The sequence below is a fragment of the Pocillopora verrucosa genome, chromosome 1 (assembly GCF_036669915.1).
Source record: "Pocillopora verrucosa isolate sample1 chromosome 1, ASM3666991v2, whole genome shotgun sequence".
NCBI classification, from domain to species: domain Eukaryota; kingdom Metazoa; phylum Cnidaria; class Anthozoa; order Scleractinia; family Pocilloporidae; genus Pocillopora; species Pocillopora verrucosa.
Window position 1 is genome coordinate 18,431,796 of NC_089312.1, and position 17,659 is coordinate 18,449,454.

At 37.8% G+C, this 17,659-nt stretch overlaps 1 protein-coding gene across 1 annotated transcript; it reads right to left on the minus strand.

Moving 5' to 3' along the window:
• Positions 1–698: 698 nt before the first annotated feature.
• Positions 699–17,530, minus strand: LOC131788865 (uncharacterized). Its single transcript, XM_066162058.1, has 11 exons — positions 17,394–17,530; positions 16,211–16,279; positions 14,534–14,598; positions 13,766–13,999; positions 12,995–13,238; positions 5,435–5,496; positions 4,840–5,073; positions 4,052–4,301; positions 2,810–2,871; positions 2,301–2,531; positions 699–2,108 (listed from the first exon to the last, which is right to left on the minus strand). The coding sequence occupies exons 2-11, from the start codon at positions 16,266–16,268 to the stop codon at positions 1,776–1,778; spliced, it is 1,773 nt and encodes a 590-aa protein (XP_066018155.1). The 5' UTR covers positions 16,269–16,279; positions 17,394–17,530; the 3' UTR covers positions 699–1,775.
• Positions 17,531–17,659: the final 129 nt, after the last annotated feature.

The window sequence follows — 17,659 nt, forward strand, 5'->3', positions numbered from 1 at the left end:
AGCGTATTCATATCCAGTAGATTATAATGTGAAAAAATGTAGCAAAGTACACGATGCAGCAAGTTCTGCTTGCTCTGTAATCAAATGGTATTAGTTCTTTGAGATAACTTCACTGCTCCCTCCTTCATAAGCAAAGGTGCTAAGTACTCTGAAAAAGTTGTAGTGATGCATATTTCTCTACATCAAAATGCAAAGGGGAGGAAGATGGCCACGTGACAAAAACACAGCAGTTTACAAAGTCGGAGAATGCATTTGGGTTAAACACGGAGTCTTGAGACAACTACAGCACTGTGAGAGGGTAGTAGTGAGGCGTTAAGACCGATAACCGATGTGTGACTTGACTTGTTGAGGTCTATGATGAAGTCAGGGAACTAGTAATCGTGGCGGGACACCCTCCACAAAATTTCAACAACTGAGTCTGATACGCTATAGTTTCTTGCACGCTTAAGATGTTCTACAACACTTTTAGACATCGGTATCTAGAAAGAAGTTAGTAGTAAAGTAGAAGAAGGAGAAGGGAAAGCAGCTATCTCAGTTTGTTCCACATCCAAACATGACATGCACACAATGCACGTAGTAGACAAAGAGGGGTGCATACGCTTTGAGACTAAACAAACATTCTCAGCTGTCTGTACAAAAGAGGCATATATGGAGTGGTTGTAAGAATCATAGTCCCACACACGTCATACTTTAGACACTTAAACAGTTTTAATTTCATTGCTTGAGTTTTTAACATAATTTACAAAGTAGGTTGAAGTAATCATCAATGTTCGTTATCATATCATTTCTGTGCATTACTTCATACTTGTACATATATTAGTTGTTCGATATCATCCTCCCATCATCCGACAGTCGTTATATATTTATGTACATTCGGCTGAAGAAAAACATACCTGATTGTGCTTTGACTGAAAACGTGTTACTTCGTCAACCCTTTAACTTCCAGAGGTAATTAACATGTAACTTCTCCCAATAATATCCATACATAATCCAGTACACATGTAATGAGAATATTTAAACTTTTCAGGTAATAGTTGTTATCTTGATTTTAACACCAAATTCTCGTAACTAATTTACAAGGAAATGTGGAGCAGCTACAGGGGAGAATTGACAATTACATCTTAAGAGTTGAAGGGTTAACCATCAGTGGTATTCCGAAACTGTGATTTTTTGATAATTTTGCTCTTCTCATGAATTAATTGAAATTCATTTTAAGGAATAATGGACGGACAAACCCCCACCTCCCCGACCAGTTTTTATAATTGTCCTTATGTCATCCGTTAATACAGATTCATGCAAAAGTGTTTCGTTACGAAACCTTACTCTAGCTCTGGTAAATTAATCCTTTTTACCGTATATCGAGTAGTGTAACGCAAATAAATATTAATAGCTTTAATTATAACGTTGTAAAAATTACTTTACGAAATCATTTATGATAGGGGAAAATGGGAGATGCCTGCACCGAGGCTAATCATCATCAATATTATTACTCGCATTCGTCCTTCTCACATGCAGTGTAATTTTCAATAAATAACTTAGTGTTAACTAAATATTCATCGGAAATTATCAAATATTTACAATAGAAAGCTCGCTATTTCCAAGTCAGGAATCAGCATATTGAATCTGCTTGTACTCTTCTACGAAAAACGAACTGCTCTACCACAAAACTTGGAGAACCGTATCGTACGATAGAGTGCGATTCGTGCTTGGAAGACACTGAAGTCTCAAAGGGCAATCAGTAAACGTTTCAAATATTCAAATGAATTAGTTTCCGTTTACCAGAAATAGGTTGCAAGTATGACAAATGTAATGAAGAGGTCCAAGCTAATGCAAGGTCTTTCCGCTGCTGCTCTCACATGAGGTCTTGTTGAAATGATGGACTCATTAGTGGGACGTGTCACAATGTTTTCTCTTGGACACCTCGAAGATTCAGGAGGGGTCCGCAACCAATCTGGGCCCAAAGTTTCCGCAAAGGGAGGGAAAACGTTGTCTTCAAAATTACCTTTGTCGTTCCCACCCTCGGAGTCGTACATGACGGCCACAATAAGCTTTCCGTCCTTACGGATTTTCCAGGCGGCGCCAATTTGTTTCGTGCTTTTCCAAATAAGCTAAAATTCAGATAAAGAAGAGTTAGGAGTGCACTATTTAGGCTATAAACAATTTTACGACACACAATGTGGACTGCTGAACTACTTACTATCGATATTCTATAGAGTAACGTTATTTTTCATGGAAAGGGAGGCGTGTGGATCACAAAAATGCAATTCAAAGCCCGCTGAACTTTTTTATTTTTGACTCACCTGCGTAAAGTTTCGTGCTGCTTTGATGTAACGAGGATTTTTGTAATCGTAATATCTCTCTTGGCCATGGAACCACCATATAGCTTGACTACAGTACTCTCTTGGTTTTTCCGTTGACAAGTACAAGTTCCCAGAATTATTCTTGAATTCAAGCTTGTTGTTGTCTGCTAGATACTTAACCCAGTTTTCCGCCTCTTTTTTAAGGCTCAGCGACCAAGTGACGAAAGGAACCTTAGACATTTGAAACACAAATTGGCAAAATTTAAGAACCCGTTGTAGTCGGGTGTTAACAAAATCTATCTTACTATATTTATGCCGTTAAGATAAATATAATGACGCGCTATTTCTTCTGAGTGGATTACAGAAAATAACTTCGAATTGGTGTCGTTTTTTAGGTACGGTAAAACTACAACATAACAGTGATCAAACGTGTTTCTTATTGTTTTTAGTCCTTATGTTATTAACTGCGTTCTTCCTGGAAAATTCGCTTTAACAAAACGTCTATTTACCTCATGAAGGGTCCGGAAGTAGTTGTGCCAGTAAAGGCACTGATCTCTGAATGGCCATGTACCTGGAATAGAAGAGAACATAATGATCAGACGGGTTCACCACTCGAAAGTCACTCTGAGGTCTCCTTTAACATGAAGTTAATTGTGCACGCTTCTGTAAAGAGACAGCCACATTTCCTATACTGAAATGAATGCGTGTTGCGTTAACTGAGTCAAAAAATAAAAGAACATCGCATGCGTAAATGGAGCGTAAGGCATCAAGGGCTCGACTGTCATGAACACTTAATGAGGTGAAAAGTCAGTGGAAGTGAACTGTGGGATTGATTAGTATAGGTAATCACATGAGGCCAAGTACTATTAAGGATTAATTGCACGAGAGTTTTCAAAATTTTCCAATTGGCAATTGGCAATTTGGAAAATTTTGAAAACTCAAGTGCAATTAATCCTTAATAGTACGAGGTCTCATGGGATTACTTGTTTATCAATAAAGGGCAAAATTTATACGAAGGAAAATCACGCGCGCAGTCTATTTTTATCTGGGAAGCAACGGATTAGCAATGCAACGGATTAGCCAATCATTAACAGGTAATCATGCCCTCTCTTGATTACTAAAAATGCCCTCGATTAAGAAAAAATGCCCTCTCTCTCAACCAATCAGCGCTCAGTAATTTTGCCCTTTATTGATAAGACGGGAAAGGAGCCACTTTCTACAAAATTGACTCCCCTAAGTTTTAGAATAATCCTACTTATGTAAAGATACATAACTGCGCCTGTTATACTCGTGCTATGAATAATAATTATTTATGATCCATCATATATTATTTCTCGCGCACGATTGGTCTAAACGCATCACGTGACCGAATATCTCACAGAAGATATCACCCAATCAATAAGTCTTCGTTTAGAGCTTAACTCAAAATGATAGAGCGTTTAGTGGTTGCTACAAAAGAAGGGAAATTTTTGTTTGTTCCAAAATCATACCAGAGAACACTAAAAAAAAAAACATCCCACACAGGAAATAGGAGGCTATTTGTAAAAATTTTGTAACGCGCGTTGCAAAATATTTGAAGGATAATGAACGTAATAGTCTCAAGTTCGCGCGAAAATATGCACGTATATTTGTCCTTGGACATTACCTGTTCCTCGAAGGTCACAGTTTTCGCATCTCGGAACAGATAATGTCCCCAGACATATATCCTTGCATAATTTTGCACTAAATGGAGACTATTCTTTATATTTTACCTCCTGTATCAGGCTTAGTAGGGATGGGTGTAGTAGTTGGTGGGATGGTAGTAGTTCTGATTGGACATCTGGAAAATCTAGGAGGAGCATACGGCCAGTTGGGTAGAAGAGCGGCGGTTGGTGGTTTGACATTTTTACGAAAGTAGCCAACGACATTACCACCTGTTCTATACTTGATCGATATAACAAGTCTACTGTCATTTCGAATGGCCCAAGCAGCACCGATTTCTTTCGAGTTCATCCAAATCACCTGAGATGTGACAAACATGATATAAGGCATGAATAATGTTCCATACTAGGAGCCCGTTATTATGGACTCCTGGCCACACTTGTTGACTATGATAACCAAACAACAGTTCTCAGGTGTGCTGTCAACAATACTGTTCTATCCCTATACAGACAAAGAGTAAACCGAATAGTGCGAATTCCTTTTTGTTATCATCATAACTTCATTTCAATTTAACAATTTTTTTTGTAAAACGGGCAGAAGGGCGCTTTCTGTCAATCCGCCGGGTGTCTTACAAAAAAAAAAACTGACTTTTTTCTTACTTTCCAGCTTAGACACGCGTGCAAACACTACAAATTATAAGGAGCTAGTTTTCTATTGGATAAAACAAGAGGTTCTAAAGAAGGATTGCACACAAAAAAATTTAATTCAAGTTATACAAAAAGCTTTCCTCGACCATTCAAAGTCTTTAGGGTACGACGTTTATGAAGCTTTTATCGTAAAACAACAACAACAACATTAGAGCTTTTTTAACTCAATTTGTCCCCAACTCTTGAATCACCTGTGTGAAATGTCCAGCTGCCTTGTAGTATTTAGGATTGCTATAATTATAAAACTTCTCCTCCCAGTGGAACCACTGAACAGCGTCACTGCAATACTCCTTGGGTATGTCACTTGCCAAGTACAAATTCCCGGGATTCTTGGCACTGTGATGAAATTTGTTGTTTTCTGCCAGATACTTTACCCAGTCTTCCGCTTCTTTTTGTAGACTCATCGACCACGTGACATTTGGAACCTTAAAAAAAGAGTCCAAACGTTACACTTAAATAAGCATTTCTTAGTGTGATAAAACTTGAGGGAGTAGCTTTTGAGTTATGCTGTGTGCAATGATCATTTACCCTCGAATCTTTTGTTTCACGTCATTTACTTTGGTGACTTAGCCGAGCTGTTCGACGCACCATATATTCGAGTTCTATTGTTTTGTAAGCAGCGATGAAGCTGCCATTCGAAAACTGCTATGAACACCTGCATGATCAAATTTTGAAGCAGTGATTACGAGGGTCCAATGTCTGATTGCATATTAATTGACTGCAATCAGAAATAATTATACTAAATGTCATACATGTCAATCCAGTTGCCTCTGTTTCTTTTCTTACCTGATGAAGTGTCCGAAAATAGTTGTGCCAATAAATACACTGCTCTTTAAACGTCATTGCTCCTGCAATCATGATTGTTATGAATTTATAAAAATTATTAAAAAAAACACAGAGCGGAAGCGTCCTTATTGAAATTTAATGAATCACTTGTCTCAAAAATCTGGACTATTGTTCTTAATCTTCACGTGACAACTTAAGTTAACTTAAGTCTTTTAATCTCAGAGAACACCAACTTGATAACAAAGAAATTCCCTCACCCGCTAGTCAAAACATAGAAGACAATGGTGAAAGCGAGTTGGAAAACAAAACTTGAAAGAGTTAACGATAAAAAGGGCGAAGAACGCCTGAGTGTTGAAAAGTTACGATAAGCTTTGTTTCTAATTGGTTCACTTTCTTGGTAAGATACGTTTTAACCCCATTATGTTACATAGTAGCCACTGTAAGGTTCATAAGATAAAATAATTTTATTAATTTACAGAAAGAAGAATTCAAACAACTAAGTGTGTCACTCTCGGTCAATATCCTTATTTCTATTTTTTTAACCTCTTCGAACTAAAGTACACGAAGACTTAAGTTATTTAAAATGAACAAAACAAACACCACCTCACGAAATTAGAGAACCGATAGCGGTCCAAGTCATAACTTTCAATTTGCCCCTACTGCTGGAACTGATTTGGTCTGCGAATAAGATCTTTCAAATTAAGGTGAAAGCGTGACAAAAAAACGTTCCTCGGCAATAAGAAGTAAACATAACAATAAAATCAACAGACACAGTCAACCAGGTTAAGCAAAAGCACATTATTTGCCTATCGTTTGTGAGTCTGTGTGTACGCTAAGTCTTACACGCGTTGAAGAACTGAACTTCTTGTCTCAATAAAGTTGACTGTCAAGAATCATCTCAGCGTATTTTGAAGGAAAAGCCAGTTTCAAATCAGCTCAGTATTTGTTTGGTTTCCGATTCCATTCATTAAGGAAACGGTGCGAAGTATAAACACAATCGCAAACTCTTTCCAAAGGAATCATCCGGCCCTTTCTTTTATTATCCACGAGATAAGTCACGGTATTTAAAATGTAGAAATCATATACACAGAGGCAAGTTGGGCGTCACTCTTTCAACTGGGCGAGGCGAAGAAGGAAAATACAATGCTCGTGTAATATGTATATTTTATCCATTGCACAATCAGAGGTCTACCGCCTTCAAAGCTTATTTATAACTTGTCATGAAAGGTTTGAGGTCTAGAAATAATATATCTGTAGAAAAGATTGAAAAAGCGATTGTCAAGCAGCATTGCTTTCGAGCTTCCTTCGTTGCATATTTAAGGATTTCACGAAGTTGCATGAGCAGTTACACATCGCAAGCGATGCTTCATTTGATGCAGGAAATTCATGATTACACTTCCGCTATATTTCGTTTCCAATCTTGGATTATTTGGTCAGTTTGGATAAACTTGACTGACCAATAAAACAAAACTGCAACTCGGAATAATCAGGACTCCAGAAAGATTTTTTTATAAGTCGTAGACAAATCAGTCATTTACTGTCAGATTGCGTAAAAAATAACGAAAATACACAAGATTTAACACACACATACCTGTTGCTATTGGCAGAATGGCAGCCAAGGAGGTCACCAAGAAAATAATTTGCATGGCTTCACTCAGCATATTGAGTCGCACAGACCACTCCTTTGGGTCAATATATATATATGCAATAAATCTAACAGCTCTTTCCCTCGCGCTCTCGATTCAAGTTTGAACGTATCAAGTTCTAGTTGTTGTAGCTTTTATCCAAACTTGATTCAGGTCTCAGTGACGTACGTCCATCGGTAAATGATGACATACTTTGACAGAAAATTGGCTCAAACCGATCTTGTGGTCTATACTGGATTATACCACTTGTCGATTCCTGAGGTTCTGGAATGTAGGAAACCGAATCATCACACTTTCCATTTCAGTTTTCTTTACCGATTTCTGATGCATTAAGTTTTGTGATCTTTCATTACGAAACCTTGCTTTTTTTCGATGAATTGATTCACAGTCTTGATTTTTTTGTTTCACTATAAGTTCAGTCAGCGAGAGGTCAAGTACTTGGTTGAAAGGAATATGTTTACTATAACTCTGTTATAACCCACTTTTATCACGTCTAATCAAGGAAAAATCCCAAAATTGTTTTCATGAGTAAATTTACTTGTAAGAACACCGAGTAGGAAAAAAATTATCTGAGAATAGAAATCAACTACGTATATGAAAACAGATTTTACCTCGAACTTGAGGACCGGAAACTCAGTGAAATTTCGTTCCTTTAGCAAGTAGCTTGTTCTAAGAGAGCATCGCTAGGGTCACAACAGAATTCGAAGACAATTTCGTAAACTCCTTCCACAAAATGCATGACACATGTACTAAGACGAATATATTTGCCTGCTCTGCGTCGTGTTCGTCTCGCTGGGTTGAATAGTACAGGATGAGGCCTGCAACTTAATATTTTTCTCCTCGTTTTGATTCGTTGATCTAATGCTTTAACGTTATTGACAGTAATTATCAAAACAACTGTTACCAAGGACACCATTAAGTTATAACATGAATCCGCAGGACTCCACTGAGCATTGAGCTCAACTTTAAGATCTGTCTACAGCTAGTAGCTCAACAAATCAGTCAGACCGGTCTGATCTTGAGAAGTTTATTAGAAAGGGGTCCCCTTCCTCGTCATTCAGAATTTCATCTTTACGCCGCATACAAATTGTTTCACATAGGCTTATCAGGATCACTTTAAGGTCTTAGTAAGCATATACCCGCACATGGAGCAAATCCTCCTAAATAAGTCTGAGCCAATTAGGCTTTTCATTAATTTTCAGCGCGTAACATTCATGAAAAGTTAAAAAAAAAGTGTTAAGTCTACTTACTTGCTTGCCAAAAGCAACTTTTTTAATGCATTTTTGACATACTAGCACAAAAAATGCATTCAAATTAAAGCAATGTTAAGGCCGAAATATGTCACCCAGCCACACTTATCTACTTAAAGTGTCCTCAAGTTTAGTCTAGGTGTCATACGAGTCTTATTCACTTTCCGGAGGTCAAACATGCCTGAGGGAAAAATCTTCGATGGGATTTATTTCTTAATTTAGAGTTACGAAATGAGAAAAGAGATATTATTAGCAAGTAAAATGAACTTTTTATGAAAAAGTGATGACTTTGAGGGCACCACTGTTTACACAAATTGCTTTAAAACTAGCATAATATCGATCATTTGTATCTCATCGAAGAAAGAAAGCACACACGACTCGAAGACAAAGCATAATGTTTAAAGACAAGCACTTTAAAATGGAGAGCACCCTTGAGACAATTTATATCAAGCGTAGCTTATAAAGTTCTTTCATAAGCGACAGGGCAGTCAGGTTTAGAGAAAATAGATGTGAATACCCACGATGCTTTGCAGACATAAAACCGACTTTAAAAATACCGGAACTAGCGGTCTCTATATATTGAACTCTCCTGAGTGTTGGCAACACAATGAAAATCAATGAAGCGAACCTCTATAGTTGAAAATAGAAAGACCGTTTAATTTCGTTGTATTCTTTTCTTGATGCGCGCGTGTGATTGCGCTAAGTTATTCACCCACAGTAATTTGCTCCTTCATCCGCTGGTCATCTCTCCTTGAGTGTTTATCAATGCAATCGATGACCAGCGATTAAGAGTGATCAATATAATATGCTTAAGAGGAATACATATAAAAGGAAAGGCTATTTAACAAATTATTTCTCAGCTATAGTTTCGCTCTTCGGATTACGAGACCGAAGACCTGACCGTTTTTTTTTAAATAAAGCTTCATCGAAGTATCGCGGTTTTTATCGCGGCAAATTTTAGAGACATCCAACGCAGCTGGAGCAGTTAGATTACTCCAATTATGCAAGATCTCTGTTTTTCTACTTATGCAAATTATTCTCTATCGCCGGCATGATTCCATTTAGTTTGAACTGGATATTCTGTCACGATTGATTATTTTTATTCTTACAGATATCCAGTTGCCTAGGTTAACTTCTTCCTTACCGCTTTCTAAATAGATTTTTTGTCCCTCTTCAGATAGTATTGTACATGCACTCATATCATATATTTTAAGCAGACACAAGGTACACACATACACGAGGAACGTAAAGGAAAAATAAATACCTGAGCACAAATTCAAGAAGCCTGTAAACGGAATCACCACAACTATAAGCTGTGATATCTTCATTGGTTTCTTGGTTGTGCGACTGAACGACGACTGAAACGTCCGAGTGAAATGGCAACAGCTACAACAGAAACAATACCGAACGAGATGTCACCACAGGTTCGATTCTTGTATGCACATCTCATTACGTTTCAAGCAGACTTGTTGAAAAGGTTATATATTAACAGTAACATGTGACCGAAAATATGCCGCCAGGGGGTATTTTGTTGGACACTACAATAAGACGAAAACACCTAACACCCCTCTGGCTTTATGGGTCTTTCCTTGGGTTATTTTAAGTCTTAAAATGCTCGAAAGTAGAAAGTGCTCCTCAAAAAAGATAATACCTAACGATCCCGACTTTTTCTAAGTTGAATCACAAATAACGCTACAAATAAGTAACTCGAGCATGCCTCCTTGCGTTTGAACAAAGGGTGAAGCCCGGGCACAACAATCCAGTCTTAGAGTAGAATATAGAGAGTTGAAACTTGTCCTTACGACTAAGATAAGCATGCATACACTGTATAATACTATACTCTTAAGAACCGCGTCCAACCCCATGGGAAATACTACATTCAGATTACAGTAATTGAACGTTGAAATGTACTGGCGAGACTTTGTTGACTGTATCAACATTGTACTCTGTTCCTGTTGTAGAAAATATATGAACTTGCCTTTGCAAGTTCTCCCCTAAAAATTAAAGCTGCAGCTTAGATATTCTTAGAAACTAATCTGTGAAACCGTCTTAGAAAAATGAACGAAGGTTTGGAAAGGGCAATTAGATTCTATCATATCAGCAGACTGATAGCCCTTGTTAGCACTTCACACACTAGACTTCGCTAAAGAAAAGCCGGGAGTGGCTTATTATCTCAGTTTGATATATGCGCGTGGCCTTTTAGGTTAAGCGTTTTGACAGAACAGTGAGATAACTTTTGGAGGAAGACTCCTAAAATAACTCAATGTCACTGCCGGACACCTTAAAACCATGTATGACTGGCGCAGATGTCTCAACATTTCATGCAAAGATTTTATCTCTTTAGTCACAATTCTCATAAACAACAAAATTAATACTCCCAAAAAGCAATAAAGGAAGCCATGCCCCCCCTTATCTTAGTTATGAAATGTGTCAATGAACAAAAAGCTTAACATTCTTGACATTATTGAGGGAATTGGATCGGCGTAGAATAAAAGGAAAACAGGAATAAATCTCGGACTAACAATGAGTCGAGCCACAAGAACAATCTGTACATAGAACCAAATACAGAACTCTAAAACAGAGAGAGAGAGAGAGAGAGAGAGAGAAGTCAAGCTATCCGATACGAAGAAGAAATACAAGAAGCTCATTTTTCCACGTTTCCGCCACCCAGTCGTTGTCAAACTACTTGGGGAAAGCACAAATCGTAAGATGTATATGACATTGTTTTCAGTGTAGATATTGATCTGTTCAGCCAGGAAACTTATAAAGCTCTAATAGGATCGAGACTGTTAGTAAAGTTTTATCAGTCCGAACGATGCAGCAGTAATTATACAATCCGCGAAAAGTATTCGAAACATAAAATGGCGTGTTCGGCAAATTATGTTGCGTAATTGTTTTCAAAGACTTTCCAACAATTTGGACCCAGATTCGCTCATAACTCTTGACTACGAAGAACATTGTCACTGATAGATCTTACCTGCCATAGGAAGTTCTGAAAAAAGAAAAAGAAGCCGAAGACTTTTTGCGGTCTAATGATACCTGGCATATTAAAGAGATATAGCCGGCAAATAAAGGATTCAATTCAGATGTTTTTTAAAATAATTTTATATCATAGACGCGATAGGGCAGGTCTATTCAAGACGCAAACAGTAATCAAAGAGCGAATACAATAGCTTGTAACGATCGTTGACGTTACTCAGTCAATCAATGAGAAAGAAAAAAAACATTTTCAGCACGCACCATAAAAAAAAATACCCTCGACCTCTTACCACTATTCACGTCTCAAATATCCGGCTGAGTCAGTCCAACTCCTCCCTAATTACCAAAACACTTTAAGCCGAGCTTAGCACTCGTATGGACGATAATAGATCGCAAAGATCCTTTTTCAGTGAACAGCTGAAGGTTAAACCACATTGAAACTCTCAAATTTACTACACTCACCGCGCCCTATCCAAATGACAAAGACAGTTAGTGGGTGTTAACTAGTCCTGTGCTTTTTTTTTAAACCTGATGTGTATGGTGTAGCTTGCTGTTATTTACACAAAGTCAAACAACTTTACGATGACTTCGCTAGAACATTACTATGACTGCTGGCTTATTGTTAAAGCGGAATATATTCAAATGGATGTGATAAGCTGCCGGTACTAAGCAGAAAATCAGACTAACATGTATTCAGTTACAAGCGAAATAAGTAACCCTATTAATTTTCAGAACCATACATATTACATTGGTAACGTAATACTTTGAAGAATGGAGAGGAAAGCGTAGGAGAATGAGTGCGTGGGATGTACGAAAGCCTTGAAATTTTGGGAAAGGGAAATCGACACCCCGGAAGTGGAAGAGCTGGTCACATCGAACACTTAATTTAAGTTTCTCTCATCAATCACATAAATTATATTCATCAATGAAAATTTATTGATCCATTTAAAATATTTTTTAAATACTTACATGTAAAGGAGATTTGAAAACATTATTAGCGTTCCTTACATTGGAACAGAGTATCTTTTTATGTCGTGTTTGATTTGTACATTACCATGCATGACAGGAAATTAGTCAACATGAACATTCTTTTAAAGACGCTGCCTCGCTGTTTGTGAATGTATGAAGCAAAGTTCTCAAGTTTTTCATTTTCAATCCGCGCTAATTTCTCTTTATTCTTAACATTCTTAACCCTCCTCATTTCGTTTTTGCTTATTATTCTCATTTTTTGTTTTTTTTTCTGTCTAAGCAAACTAACTTTTTAAGATTCCCCTCATATTCTACGTAGGGACAGACGGCTGATAATATTCCGACGCAGTGATTGCAAGCACAGCACCTTAAATATTGTGCGCGCCGTGATCGTCGTATGAAACAATTGTAATCGTTTATCTCCTTTCTAAGTGGTTCTATTGAATAGTGTTCAACTCGTGTTTATCCACAATATATCATTATTATTCACCTCAGTATAAGACAATAAATCTTGTGTCAGGACCTATTTGCAAGTTATAGGGTAGTTTAGTATCATCAACTGAGTTGATAACGTAACTTGCGGGGGGTTACAAAGTATAAAGAATATTAAGAAATTAACATTGCAAGAACAAGAGAACCGGTAAAGTTCACAATATTTGACACAGTCCTCTCTGATGCGGCGAATATGTCCGACATAGTGCCCTCTTCCTTAATGCCCTCTTCCTTAGTTCCCACTTTCTTAGTGCCAGCAGTTGTAGTAATCAAACTCGGACACCTAGTAAACTTCGGTGGAACTCGCGTCCATTCTGGTCCCAAGAGAGCAGCGGTTGGTGGAAGAACATTTTTACCAAAATAGTTAACGACATTACCGCCAGGTTTGTACTTGATCGATATAACAAGCCTTTTGTCCCTACGAATTGCCCAAGCAGCCCCAATTTGTCTTGAGTTTTTCCATATCACCTGAGAAATCGCAAACAAAGACAAAAAAAGAAGTGTACTCATAAATGGATATTGCTGTTAAGTAACAATCGTTTTTAGCGGGAAACTGATGCGAGCAGCGGCTATACATAGTTTTATCTTGGAACAAAAATCCCGTTTAAACACCTGTTCACGGGCGAATGTTGTTGATTTGAATAGTACGTATGATTATTCCCCCCTCCCCGTTCCCTGAGGTGATTCTGTTAAGGTTATGATTTCCATTGCACAAAACCCCTTTTCCTTGGATAAAAGCTTGTTAAATTAGAACCACAGATCACTGAAATGAAACTGTTGAAAGGAAAGCAAACCTGATTCAACATAAGAAAGTTTCTAAGCTATGACTCAAATAAATACCTATTTTCCAAAGAAGGCTTGTGCACAATTCTTTTAACGCACTTTACAACTTCCATATCGTATATATCTTTACTTCGACTTAACTGTACCACCCCAAATATGAAGCAACCGATACATCTGTATTTCCACTTGTATATCTCTGCCCCAGAGCCTACCTGTGTAAAATGTCCGGCTGCCTTGTAGTATTTAGGATTGCTATAGTTATAATCTTTCTCCTCCCAGTGAAACCACTGAACAGCGTCACTGCAATACTCCTTGGGTCTGTCACTTGCCAAGTACAAATTCCCAGGATTCTTGGTACTGTGCTGAAATTTGTCGTTTTCTGCCAGATACTTTACCCAATCTTCCGCCTCCTTTTGAAGTTCCATTGACCACGTGACAGGAGGAGCCTGTAGAAACAAGCATAGGCCACTTGAAAAAAATGCGTGGTGCATGAGCCTCAAATTAATGAGACTGTTTTATGGATATGGCTGACACAAAATATATTTCAGACTGGGGAATTTTGCCAATTATTTTATCTCTGAAAATGAACTAGAGGGCCCTGAGACTGTCCAGAAGAGTGGCCCTGACTGGTAATGGGCGTTGAAAAGTTATATTTTTATCATTGTAGGTTGTCACTTTTGTAGAAATTTTCGATCAAGGACCTGGAGCTTAAAACTCCTCCGCGCTTCCCCCCACAACCCCCCTCCCCCCTTACAAACCTCCTTGAATGCGCCTTTGAGATGAAAATGAAGTCTATGGAGAGGTCGAGAGATGTCTCGTAACTGGTCCGCTTAAGTCACAGGCAGTGAGGGACTATGAGAATGATGGTACATAATGGTTCGGGAAATTTTCGTTTATACTTTTGGGGCTTAAAAAAGGAACGACAAACGCATCTTTGAGGCGAGTATGTTGAACATGCGCAGGGAATTAAGTGCATTTACCTGATGAAGTGTGCGGAAGTAGTTGTGCCAATACAAACACTGATCTCTAAATGGCATTGTGCTGGCTGCAATCAAACAGTTTTGTACATGAGTGACAAAGAAACAGTAATAATGATCAAGTTTAAACTTATTTACAACTTGATGATATATTTATTGTTGACGAGTTAAATAGCAAATGAAAGATATTCCTTCCAGTATATCCTCCCTTCAACCTTCGCCGGGTCCCAATATGTACAGCCTTATTCTATGCACATTTCTTGAAGATCTGTTATGAGAATTTTTTGTTACATCTTCACGTGACCCCTTACTCCTAGCCCTATTCGACGATTCTCTCCTTCTCTTCACCTTAAAGATGTAAAGATGTATGCATGCTGACTGAGATATAGGGTGTTAATTGCTCGTGCTTAAATTTGAAAAAGTCATCTGACGTTTTATCGTGAGACAATAAATGTAACTTTTTGAAAAAAAGAGAGTGATAGAAAAAACATAGCATTCTTTGTACAGGTCAGCTCAGTTTACAACCGGAAAACGAAGCCCTAAAATTATGGCTAGAAAAAATTTAAAATTTTTAAATTTATTTTTACTCCTGCCCGCTGAGAGTTGAGAGCTGGACGAATTTGAAACCTGAAAAAACATTTTAAGATTCGTTACTCCAGCATTAAAATTTTTTTCGTTAGCGAAATAACGCGGCTAAGGTATTTGCTCCACCGAAGTAAAGCCGACGTACTACTGATTCAAAGTAAAATTCTTGGAAAAGCGGTTACGATAGGCAAGGCAGCAATAAGGTGTCCCTTTACTGTCTTCTATTTATGGCGAGAAATTCGTCCCAGCTCAAAAAATGTTTAACAGTTTCTTCCGTCGCAAACAGAGCTGCAAAGGCTTAGATCAAACGTTAAAAATCCCGAAAAGAAGCGAGAAATCGGAGGCAAAATTTTCTCCCTTCGCGCAGATAAGTCTGGTAAAACTTACAGCTCTGAAGGTTGTCAGTAGATTACATGAGTGTTCATCCATTTTCTATTTACTGGGTCAAAAGTCAAAAAAATGAAAGCAAAATGCCACCTTTGGCGGCGCTTGTTTAAAGCTTGCCTAATTATCTTTCACGACTGAAAATGTGAAGAAAGCATACAACAGTGTCACTTGTGTTTAGTACAAAGGAAGCTTCAGCTTAAACAGTTATTTTTAGTACAACTGCAATTAGACTAAATATCAGCTTTCATTCATGCCAACATCATATAATCAGCAGCCTACTCAACCATAACATGGCCTAAACATTTTTTATTTTGTTTGTGTTTGATCGCCAATCCAGCAACAACATTTGTGTTACAATTAATTCCAAAAATTTCCAAATAAGCACATGATTTTAAGTCATTCGATTTTCTTGCCAGGTTAGACGGCTCGCATAAATATTTTATTGGAAGCTAAAAACACATTCGGTCCGTTGACTGAGCACATATTAGAAAGATCGACCCCTCTTCGAAGACTGAAGGTAGCAATCACCTCTTCAGCGACTTAGCCCCGCGAAGACCCGTAAAATAAGGTCAAACCCTTGGGAAAGACGGTTTGATAGTGGATCTTACATTCGCGTCGAGTATTTTGTGGTCGAGCAGTGATTTATATATTGTAGTCGTTTGATTACATAACGCAGAATAAAGTCACATAAAAAATATGCGTGCATACCTGTGGCTGTTGTCAAGACAGCAGCTATGAAGAGAAGCATCACATCGTGAATCTCCATTGTTAATGGCTCTGTAAAAGTGAAAGGGTATTCCAGTTTTCATATATTTCTAATGTAGTCTCAAGCGCATCACATTTCGTTTCTATCAGGAACGTCTTAGGAATAGCACATAAGCGGTAATGTATGTATATCTTATATGTGTTCCAATGACGTATAATGTAATAGATATGGAAAGGCTTAGCCCAGGTGTCTTAAGTTCTCATAAAATATTCGATGAACTCGAATCATCGCTTATCGTGAACAAATACTTCGTACCGTTTGCACTGTAAAACCCCAGCAATCACAACTGTCGAAGACCAACCTGAAGTCTAACCGCCTTTACTCATATTGAAGAATATTCAAGATTTTATCAGGTTCAGTCACAACACATCAGTTAAAAGTCGGATAACTTTTCATTCGTATCATTCCAGATGACTTCCTCTCTTTTAGGACATGAATTATCAAGGCGGCCAAATATCGTTTTTTTTTAATGACCAAAATATGTGCGGATTGTGTTTCCTGTAGTTGTTGAACAGGAACTTGTCCATACTTGAAAACAAAAGTAACGACGTCATTGTTTGGTTTTCGGTAAATAAGGGCAAACACCAAGTCATATGTAAGGATGTCACTTCCAAAAATAACTCTAAATACCCTATAGGAAAGCTCCCGTTCATCCTTATACATAAGCTATTGACAATGTGCATCTCATACGTTTCAAGAAATTGCAACACGCGTTGTATGGGTAGGAGAATATTTTAAAACTTTCTCTTATCACAAAGTTCTGGAGAGAAGTGTGTAAATAGAGATGTGAAGAAATTAACATTTGCAGATTATATTACAAAAATGTCATTCGTTTCGTTAGTTCGGTTTAAAAAAAATATGAAAAACAAAACAGTTTTTAAATACATGACACGATTTTCATCCGTCTTCCAAGCAAGAATCAGTGTAAAAAGTTAAACTTGCGAGTCACACAGTCTCAATATCCCTAACAACATTGTTGATGAGGACAAATTAATTCGAGATACACGTATGACCATGCTAATTTCGCGACTTGTGCGCTTGTCTGCACGCCAGGGTTTTCCATGTTCATGGCTAAGATTAAAACATGGGGAAAAATGAGAGACACGTGCTAATTAAACAGCTCACCGTTCGCTCTTTGATAGCCTCTTGAAGTTTCTAAATCTTACACAGGCAATAGAAGACACCCGAGCGGAGTTAGTCTCTTTATGTCTTTCTCTACCAAAATATGCCCCACGAGACGTCAGATCGGTGATGAAACCATGAGGGAAATAAGCACATACAATCAGATACAGTTTAATCTTTAATATTCCCTCTGCTATCTTCAAGGAAACCTTCGATCAAGATGTTTGAAGCCAGAGAGAAGTTCTTATCTATTACAACATCGATTGGAC

Coding starts and splice junctions, on each gene's coding strand:
- LOC131788865 (XM_066162058.1), bottom strand. CDS start 16,268: ATGGAGATTCACGATGTGATGCTTCTCTTCATAGCTGCTGTCTTGACA. Junction 13,239..13,765: donor CAGCCGGACATTTTACACAG/GTAGGCTCTGGG, acceptor GCGATTTCTCAG/GTGATATGGAAAAACTCAAG. Junction 2,532..2,809: donor ACTTCCGGACCCTTCATGAG/GTAAATAGACGT, acceptor CAAATGTCTAAG/GTTCCTTTCGTCACTTGGTC.